Below are 11,287 nucleotides of genomic sequence, written 5' to 3'. Positions count from 1 at the left end.
AAGGGAATATTTTTCGTGTAATCTAATACGTTGTTTCAAGTATTTTCAGGTCAGGAAATCAGAGGAAGATGATGAGCCACATGAGACAATATTCCCCACTGCCTGACTTGCTCGCTCGCCCGCTCGAACACGTTCCACACTTTCAGTGTGGACGCCTATTACATGTTCTATATCCCTCCTTTTGTTTCTAATTTTCCTCTGCCGTGTCCCCCATACTCCTTACTATACTTTCATATCATAATATAGTGCCATATGATCTTTGCTATCTTGCACTTGGATTTCAGTCACTCAGTCCCTCATGTGTATTATAGAATTCGATGTTTTTTTTTTTTTTTGTTACGTTCCCATCCCACATTGCCACAGGCTCCCACAGCAGTAGATCAGTATAAGATGGAGGTTGTCCGGTGAGTTGTTCTTTCTAGAGGCGGCCTTTCGGTGTACAGTGCACAAGATCAGCTCACGCGTCGTAAATTAACACTGGCTTCTTAATTTCACTGTCTTTATTTTCCAGATAATTACACTTAATGCTTTCCAGCTTCACTTCACTGTTTTCATCAGCATCCTAAGATACACAAACTGCAATAACACTTCACTGTTTGCGAACAACACTTCACTATTTTTACAAGTACCGAAAATATACAATGCACTGACACTGAAGTATGTTCAAAATGAACTGAAAACTGACTGAAACTCCTCTAGTCTCCTCTCCATCCTTATATAAGCTTCCTATATTCTAGCGTGTTCTGCACTTCTCCACAGATCTAGAGTATTCCCGAGAGAGCAACGGTTAAAACAGTCAGCAACTTGGAGATATCCAAAATATGCCTTTTTTCTTACACTGCACAAAATTTCAAATTACTTAGCATACAAACTTAAATTATATTACATAATTTAACAATTACATAAATTAAACATTATTGAGAAGAAGAGCACAAAAATTAATGTACAACTTACAAAATAACTACGTTCACAAACAACAGGCTAACTGGCAACTCTGTCTCGTACTGGAAGTATGGTACGAGACACATCGGGAAACAGTGAGAAACTTTCAGACTACCTAACTACCAAATTCCACTTAACCATTTATTTAACTATTTATTTATTTGTAGTAAAGAGTTGAGCTTTGAGGGGGTAGAGGAGTAATAGTGGTGATGTATGACAACGTGTTAACAGTCTCTGTCATTGTGCAGGTTGGTGCCGAATTCTCCAAGGTGGCTGCTGTCCAAAGGACGGCTGGAGGAGAGTTGTCGTGTGCTGCAAAGAGTGAGTCACTCATCTTCATCGCCATCATCATAATCATTATCCTTATCATATTGTTTTCCATCATCATCAGTCGTCAGTCACTAGCCTCTCTTTTTTCTCCATTTATCACTGTTCACCTCACATTTTGATTGATGAGTTGGATGTATGCCGGCTACTAAAAACCGTGTCTTAGTGGAAGACCAACACACACACACACACACACACACACACACACACACACACACACACACACACACACACACACACACACACACACACACACACACACACACACACACACACACACACACACACACACACACACACACACACACACACACACACACACACACACACACACACACACACACACACACGGAGAGAGAACAGACGAGTCGGATGTGGATCACTGAGCTCCGCCCTGGGGGATACTAAGTTGTGTCTGTTTATGGGTAAAGCTCGTTTAGGCTAAGTCAAGTTATGATCCAACATATTAAAAAAAGTAATAGCAAATAAGTGTAGCCTAAAGTAAGCAAACATCTAGAAATCAGTGTCCAGGAATGTGCTGAGTTTCCTTATGTCAGCTAGGCAACATAAAGGCGAGCTGATGGCAGAGTGATGCAACAGCTGTAAGTAGAGATTATCTTTTCTTTAAGATGGCTTCATATTTTGGAAAGATGCCTTTAGTAGATGCTAAGAGATGAGACAAAGGTAAAGAACAGGATGATGACTTCTACCCAGAAATGGTTGAAAACTTATGTTTGTTGTAAATGTAAATCGACTAAAGGGAACTTTTCATATGGAAATCGATGAAATCAAGAATGAGCTACGCAAACAGAAGAAATAAAGGAAATAAATAGAAAAGCCACAACCGTAGATGAACTATCGGCTGAGGTAAATTCACTGAGAACGAAGACTAGTAAAATGGGATGTACAGTCGTGGCCATAAATAATCACCTATCCTCCTGTACCCCGTACCTCAGACTGGCTCGTTTATGCGCGGCAAGTCACACTGGTGTAAGAGGGGCTGAGAGGGAGGGGCCAGGGAGAGAAGGGAAGGTGGGTGAGGGGGACGAGTGATGGTGCGAGGGTGGAGTGAGGGAGGGGAGAGAGGGGAGGTAAGGGAGGGAGAATGAAATGCGAAGTTGTAGCTCATAATTTATTTTCTTTCATTCAGGGTATCATATAAAGGAGTTACTATTCGGTAGATAAAGCTGCATTACACCTTGTATAGAGGCGTCAGATAACAAACTTTAGAGAGGTGGTGATATCAAGGACTGGCTCTTGAGAGAAATATACTGACGTGACAGATCAAATATTAGTACAGAGCCAGATATTTGTGTGTATCCTTGTATTTTGACTTCAGACGCAGTATGGAATCTGTTCGGCTTTGACTTCCTTTATGTATGTGTAAGAATCGTCCTATACCCTTACATGTAATACATTTTTGGAAATATTGTAATATTATATGCAACCTTTGACATGGCCGTGTCCACAGTAAGTACGATCACCGTCGCGGTATACACGCTTTCTATACAGTCACCATTATGTCAGTTCAATAATTGTGTAATGACATCTCTGTATGAAAAGGCTATTTAAAATAAATGTGCATAAAAGGTAAATAAATTTGATGTCTGTGCTCATGGGTAGATATCATAAAGGTATCTCTCATAATCTGTTAGAGAGAAAATGAAAGAAAGTCCTATAGCCACTCTCCCAAAATATATCTGAATCAACGTTTACCGACACTGGCCAAGCCAAAGCAACCATGAACGCCATAGTAAGTAGTCCTGTGGCGTCATGCCTTAAAAACCTCATGCACGATTCGCGGCACCGGGGAAACAATGTTGTTGATGGTTTGCTGGTTTCGTCTGAACAGCTCCCACTCGTCCTTGGTGTGCTGGAGGAGGCGGGCCCGTGTCCTCTCGTTCTCTGGCTTCCTCGCATTGACAAATTTCGATGGCTCTGTACTATTTGATCTGTCACGTCAATATATTTCTTTCACAAGCCAGTCCCTGATATCACCACCTATCTAAAGCTTGTTATCTGACGCTGCTATACAAGGTGTAATGCAGCTTTATCTACCGAATAGTAACTCCTTTATATGATGCCCTGAATGAAAGAAAATTGACAAATTATGTGGTCACACCTTCGCATTTCATTCTCCCTCCCCTACCTACCCTCCCTCCCCTCCCTCACTCCACCCAAGCACCATCGCTCATCCCCCCACCCACCTTCCCTTCTCTCTCTGGCCCCTCCCTCTCAGCCCCTCTAACTCCAGTGTGACTTGCCGCGCATAAACGAGCCAGGCTGAGGCACGGGGTACAGGAGGATAGGTGATTATTTATGGCCACGACTGTACAGTTGCCAACCATGAGAGAATAATGGATGATTTCAGAAATGACACGGAGAAAATCAAACAAGCAAGCAGTCTGGTAGACCAAAGTAGTAATACGGAAGAGAAAATAACATAGGTAAATGAAATGGTGAGAAATTGCAAAAATGAGGTACAAACTACGTATGCGGAAATGGTGAAAGTAAAGAATGATATAGATACAAAGCTAGAAGAAAAAAGGATAAGAAAAAAAAAATGACAAATTATAAAAAATAACCCAAAACTAGCCAGGAAAGCTGTGGAGATTAACAAATCTATAGTAATCAGTGGCATAGGTAAAGAAAAAATGAAAAACAGAATTTCAAAGGACAAAAAGGAGATGGAAAATATAATGAACATAATGAAGCAAGTATCAGAAGATCTGTGATAAAGATATAGAAGAAAATAAAAGGCTAGGAAAATATGAGAATAAGTTAAGGCCCCTGAAAGTAACCTTCCAGAGTGCAAACACTGCAGAGGAAATATTAAAAAATGCCAACAAACTCATGGAAAAAAGAGGAATTTTAAAAAGTATTTATAAAAATATACCTAACTCAAGATTAATTGGGAACATTAAAGGAGAAGAGGGAGGATGCAAAAACAAAAAATGAGGAAAGATCAAGGAAAGAGAATTTTTTTTTACAAAGTAACTGGATTGCATGTACGAAAGTGGTACTTAACCAGCAGGGATAAAAAGGAAGAAGGTAGTAGACTTAAGCTATGGCAAGTATGTAAGCAAGATGATTAAGTTGATGTACTCAAATGTAGAGGAAATGGTATCTAAACTATTAGAGGTGAAAGACTATACCACAGAAAAGGAACCACATATATATATTTATTTGCCTGACTGAAATAAAATTAACCCCAAAGATATCAAACGATACCCTAAACATTAAGGAATTCAATATATGGAGAAGAGACGGAACTTTAAGAAAAGGAGAAGGAATTATAATGTTAACAAAGAAAAATCAACAAGTCAAAGAAACAGAGCTAGATATCACAAGTAGAAATGATTGCAGCTGAGATTTACACACCTGAGGGGTGTGGCTGATTTATACATGCCACCCAAGACAAACACTTGAGAAAAAGGCCAATATGAAGACCCGGCAGAAAGTACAATTCAGAGTTTAAGAACATTACTATATAGAATGGAAGAGATATATGAAAGAATTATATTAAATGGAAACCTAAATACAAATTTAAATTGGAATACTTTCGATGTAAGAAGCCATGAAAGCTGTTGGGACCAAAAGCTCCTGGATCTTATGCAGGAGTTTTTCTTAACACAGCATGTACACCCGCGAACCAAAGTTTCGGTACACCCCTCGGTGGAAGGAAGTGGAAGTCAGGGTTAGAGAGAGGGCAGGTGAATGGACAACCGTGAGTGGTACTTTGGAACTGAGCTACGAGGCGAATAGTGAGAAACCTAATGACACTGGATTCGAAACATTTCCATGCTATTCACCTGCAAAACATTATGCGTTAGTAACATACATACTGTAACATATAACATAGACTACTGTGTTATCATGGTGTCCTGTGATACTGACCCATCTGTTTCGGATCCTCATCACACAAATAAAGCACCGAGCAAGTTGTATATAAGTTGCAACTTGTCATTATAACTGCAGTCATAATTTTTGTGAATGTTATCCCTGGATTGTCTATAGCTACAATAAAGAATGATTGTGAATTTAATGTTGATTTTCAGAGTAGTTGTGCGGATGGTTTAAATGTAGTAATTATTTTATGTGGACGACTAAACCACATTGTGATGGACAGCGGAGAGCATTCGCCAATAATTTACTATAACCAGATGAAATTAGATGCAAACAACACAAAATATTATGAGATAACGAAGACACAGCTGTGGTATCCTGCTCCGCCTTGTTATCAAGGCCTTAACTGTGGCTTCACCTCATACGTGCATTATTTTCCTTCAGTTTCTGCCTCTTTTATTATTCTTACTTCCCGGTATCCTCTTACTGCGAGTCGTCATATTCCTTGGAGGGTTTCTTGTCGTCCGGTCCTATAGAACCCCTACTGTATTACATTATTCCTCGCATCATCACTCCCAGACAAACAACGTTAGCACAAGGCTGCTGAATCTGTTAATACCATTATTGTCACTGCCACTACTACTGTAATCCCCTTTTTCCTATTGTGTCTAATTCCCCTCACAGTAAAACTACTGCTGCTCCTATTACTACTCCACTATAAATCTGTATAATAATAAATATGATTGTCCTTATGTCTGTGTATCTGTTAATCATAATTATTGTCCCTGTCCCACCGTCGACAACTCATCACTGACCCGGCACCTCTACTCCAGTTCCCACCACCATGGATTCTACTCCTCCCCCACTCCGACACCACATTACCCTTCACCTCATCCTTGCGCCAGAAGGCCTGTTGTTCCTTTACCGGTGAATATACGTGGCATGCATTAATAATAAAAAAAGAAGGCATTTGAGAGTTAAACGGTAATCGCCCTCTAAAATTTCTGTTTGTCAAGTCCAAACTTTAGGCCATATTTTGATACCATGAAGGTTTTATGTTGATAGCTCAAGCCATTCATGAGATTTAACGGTGCTAAAGGCAGGCAATAAAAACTGGTTGACCTTTAGCAGTTAGTTTGGTGACCTTGACTCTGACCCCGAGTTGCCATTTTCGAACTCCTCCAAGATTTTGGCCATATCTTGATACGCTGAAGGCTCCATGTTGATAGTGTCATAAAGACTTTGTAGTTAATTGTAGAGAAGTATATTTTAGACTTGTGGTCGAGCGGCTTTTATATCTTGTAGTAGTTTCCCCACCAGATGTCATGTAGTGACGGGAGAGGTAAAGAATAGTATGGGACTATTCTTATTTGTCTTGGAAATATTAAACAGGTATAATAGTATAAGTCCTGGGTAGCTACCTCCCTGTCTCGCTATCTCTCTCTCTCTCTCTGTTCTAAAGCTAATCTCCGTCTCGACCTCTCTATAGGGTCGCTTGTCTCCTTCTCCACTCTCTTTCCTCACATCTCGTGTAGTAGGGTGTGTGTGTCACGTATGTTCCTCATGGCAACAGAACTTTCTCACGAGAGGACTGCTGACAGCTAACTGCATCATCTCCTTACTGGCCGCTGTCGTCAGCTTTCCTCCGTGTAAGCGTTTAGCGCTGCTCGCTTCTCGCAAACACAACAACTTCTCATCATTTGACTTCCTGCTTCTATCTGTCTCTCTATCTATCTATTTATCTATCTATCTAGTATGATTTGCAATTATAATATGGAGACCTACCACATTGCTCTGCCGCGCAAAAATGGCGTACCATCGACATTTAATAGTTATAATATATTAATACATACTACATACACATTATAATGAACTTATAAGCTAATTAAGTGAAATACATAATATTGTAAGTAACATAATTGTATGAATATTGTATACATATATTATTCATAGTAAATAGTGATTATTCAGTAATATTACATTTTAAATAAGTTGTATACATATTTGAATAAATGCAATGGTTGTTGTATAACACTTGTAAGACGTGCATGTACAACAGACGTACGCATATAATTGTGCAATGGTAATACTGCTAGGTTATACATTACATATTTGAGTTATCACTTTAGTAATGTCTAATATTTCACCTAACTTGTATGATGATACTGGTAATACAGAATTGTGCTATAATTGTATGACTTATATTGTGCTAACATTGTGGTACTACATAATTGTAACATTTTATGAATTGTTACTAAATATTGTGTTAATGCATAATTGTGTTGGCCTTATAATTGTAGTTACATAAAAGTTACATCTTGTTAATGCAACTGTTTTGTCGTTACATAATTGTTACATATCGTTTGTAGGTACATAATGTTGTTAAAGTTACATAAAAGTTACATCTTGTTAATGCAACTGTTACATAATTGGCAAAGTGTAACATAATGCAATCGTTTGTCGTTACATAATTGTTACATATCGTTTGTAGGTACATAATTGTAGTTAAAGTTACATAAAAGTTACATCTTGTTAATGCAACTGTTACATAATTGGCAAAGTGTAACATAATGCAATCGTTTGTCGTTACATAATTATAATATGGAGTAACATAATTGTAATAACTGCAGTCCTAACATATGCTGCGGTCGATGATAGTGATGATGTGTCATGCCACTTGTTTGTGGAGACACAATTTGCTTTTTGTTTGTAGTTTATGTGGTATTTTGGCATATATAGTAACATTTACACTTATTTTCATTTGTTTGTTATGTGATCTTACTTTATTTCTCTTTTTTCTTTCTTACTTTTCTTTCTTTCTTTCTTCTTTTTTTTTTTTTGTATAGGTTTATTTCTTTGCTTGTGTACGCTTTTTTCCATGTTGTTCATGGTTACATAATTACTGGCTAATTTCCTTGGGATACTTTTTCAAAGTTTAGTTTATATTGCACAGATACTATAAAATGATATTATATAGTCCCATATTTTGTTATTTTATATAAAAAAAATATATATACATATATACAGTATTAACTATACACACTGACTTGTTCACCTGTACCTATCGTGAGTAATATGTGTGTCAGCACTGTGTGGAAATCATTGTCTTCACGATTGTGTTGAAGATGTTCACTCTTGCTAACGGCATTTGTGTTGGCCATTTTTTTTTTTTTTTTTTTTCGTAATTTAATTTATCTGTTTCCACTAGGTAGCTTTAATTAATAAATGTTTAATACAGTTTTTTTAATTGCTCACTGAGTAATTGTGATGGTATATTTTCTTTATCACTTTGTAGATATAATTAATGTATAGTTGTATGTATGAAACACGTATTTTATGTAGGTATAAATGGTAACACTCGTTGGTAGTAAATAAATGTTATAATAAATGAATGAATATATACAGTGTAGAATATTTATTGTTGGTGATTATTTAGTGTTTGAGTTATGCAGATAACTGAAGTAAGTATGTGTATTTAAACTGTAACTATACAGCACGTTTTATATGTTTGTGCAGAAGCTTATTGTCTATCACTGTGTATTGTATGAATGAAGTAACTATGTAACTTACTAATTTTTACCGTGGTGGGAAATGGTGTGAGTGGTGGTGCAGGTGGTGTGTTGACTGACGTGGCGTCTGTTCAGCAAGCACGCATGATGACCTCAACTTCCCACACTGGTAGCTGTGGTGAGTGAATGAGTAGCGATGAGTAACTTGAGTGAAGACGAGTGAGTAAGATGAGTTGTAAATATGGACTTGGTGGTTTGCTGCGTGCATTGACCTCTTCACACCTGCGTAAGCGTTGGGGGTTTGGTGGATGTAGCAGAGAGAGGAGGGTGAGGTCTGGTGGTTATGAGTTGTGAATCGTCTCTCACTCTTCGTTTGTTTGTTTGTTTTCTTTCTTTCTTGATGTATTCTTGGTCCTTTTTTCTTGTGATTTACTCGTTGTGGGATGAAGACTGCCGCTTCTTGTAGGTGCGTGTAGAAGATTATACAGACGACGTAGAGTTGTTAATTGTAGTTGATTGTAGATGGCTGTAGTTGATTGTAGATGGCTGTAGACTTTGTAGAACTGAAGCTAATCTTGTAGTCTCGGTTGCTTTTGTAGAAATTTGCTTTTAATTCGGAGACGATGTCCGCAGATTTGCTGGTTTGTCGTTACAGCTACTTGCAAGGCGTCGAGTGATCTCTTGACCTCTGCATCAGCGTAATGATCTGGGAGACGGAGGGGGCAGGAGCTGATATTGTTGGTTGTTGTCAATCTTGATATTTTGTAGGAATTTAATGTTGATTCGTAGACGAGGTTCGTATATGTTCGCTGCTACCAAATGTCATAAAGACTTTGTAGTTAATTGTAGAGAAGTATATTTTAGACTTGTGGTCGAGCGGCTTTTATATCTTGTAGTAGTTTCCCCACCAGATGTCATGTAGTGACGGGAGAGGTAAAGAATAGTATGGGACTATTCTTATTTGTCTTGGAAATATTAAACAGGTATAATAGTATAAGTCCTGGGTAGCTACCTCCCTGTCTCGCTATCTCTCTCTCTCTCTCTGTTCTAAAGCTAATCTCCGTCTCGACCTCTCTATAGGGTCGCTTGTCTCCTTCTCCACTCTCTTTCCTCACATCTCGTGTAGTAGGGTGTGTGTGTCACGTATGTTCCTCATGGCAACAGAACTTTCTCACGAGAGGACTGCTGACAGCTAACTGCATCATCTCCTTACTGGCCGCTGTCGTCAGCTTTCCTCCGTGTAAGCGTTTAGCGCTGCTCGCTTCTCGCAAACACAACACCTTCTCATCATTTGACTTCCTGCTTCTATCTGTCTCTCTATCTATCTATTTATCTATCTATCTAGTATGATTTGCAATTATAATATGGAGACCTACCACATTAGCTCAAGCTGTTCATGAGATATAATAGGAACACACACACACACACACACACACACACACACACAGATGCAGTTAAAAACATGATCGCTCCGCCTTCTAAAGGTAAGCGATAATAATATAATAATAAAAACAACATAGTAGATGTGAACTGTAGTGTTCCTAACATTACACTTAATAACTGCAGACCCAAACGTGCTTATATTACGGAGCACCGATATATTAACCACAAAACCGACCACAGACCGTTCTTATCATTACCACTGCACCTTCCCTATAGCACTTCACCATGGTAATACAACCCACTGTAGTCCTCTGTGAGATCGCTACACGTCTTTGGGAAAAATAACAGTGCACAGCATGCCTACAAACCACTAAAATAAGCATATGATGTTTCACTGACATCCATCAAATAGCCTAGGAGAAGTTAGTAGACAAATAAACAAACGACTGGACACAGACAGACAGAAGCAGAAAAATCTCGCATCGGTATGTAACGACCTGACAAAACTCTTGTGATACTGCATTGCAGGTGTCATCACAGTAATAATAATAATAATAATAATAATAATAATAATTAATCTTTGAGCATAGAAAAATACATAAGACTACTTGGATTTCACCATGTGGTAAATATTGTAACCAGATTGACCACATTGCAATTAGCAGAAGGCATAGAAGTTATTTGCAAGATGTTTGCGTAAGGAGGGGGGCAGATATAGGTAGTGATCATCAACTTGTTGTGTCAAAGATTAAAATAAAACTTAAGAGAAACGTTAATGGTAGTTGTACAGGAGGTAATAATTATGATTTTGATGAGCTGAGAAGTGATGAGAGCACGAGGGAAAAGTTTCGGTGCGAATGCAGAAACAGGTTTCTAGTCCTGCAGCCTTTGATGGAATCTGAAGACAATGATATTAATCAAATGTGGAGAGAGGTAAAAGAGGTTTTGCATGAGAGTGCTAAGGTTACTATTAAGAAAAAGGGAAAAGCGAGAAGGAAAAAGTGGATGTCAGATGAAACATGGAATGTAATTCAGAAAAGGAAAGAGGCTAAGTTAAGAAGTGAAGAACAACATGTTGATGGCCAGGTAGTCGAAGTACTTAGAGCAAAGTACTGGAGTTTACATTCTGAAGTAAAAAGACTCGTTAGACGTGATAAGAGGAGACTATATGATGAAAAGGCGACAGAGACAGAAATTAAATTAAGTAAAAATGACGGTCAGAGCACAAGAGTAGCCTATCAGGCCATAAAGGATTTAACGGGGACTGAAAGGAGAAGGAA

The 11,287-nt window shown here is 38.4% G+C and overlaps 1 protein-coding gene across 1 annotated transcript in view; it reads left to right on the top strand.

Annotated features, from left to right (window-relative positions):
• Window positions 1–390: 390 nt before the first annotated feature.
• Window positions 391–11,287, top strand: part of LOC145395507 (organic cation/carnitine transporter 2-like) — a 41,157-nt gene continuing 30,260 nt past the window's right edge. The window contains exons 1-2 of the mRNA XM_080269115.1: window positions 391–404; window positions 1,191–1,263. Coding sequence (XP_080125241.1) covers window positions 391–404; window positions 1,191–1,263 — 87 coding nt within the window. The remainder of the gene's footprint in view (window positions 405–1,190; window positions 1,264–11,287) is intronic.

The sequence above is a fragment of the Coenobita brevimanus genome, chromosome 31 (assembly GCF_032717465.1).
Source record: "Coenobita brevimanus isolate Jiangsu-jjx chromosome 31, ASM3271746v2, whole genome shotgun sequence".
NCBI classification, from domain to species: Eukaryota; Metazoa; Arthropoda; class Malacostraca; order Decapoda; family Coenobitidae; genus Coenobita; species Coenobita brevimanus.
This window is presented reverse-complemented; position numbering and strand designations above follow the sequence as displayed.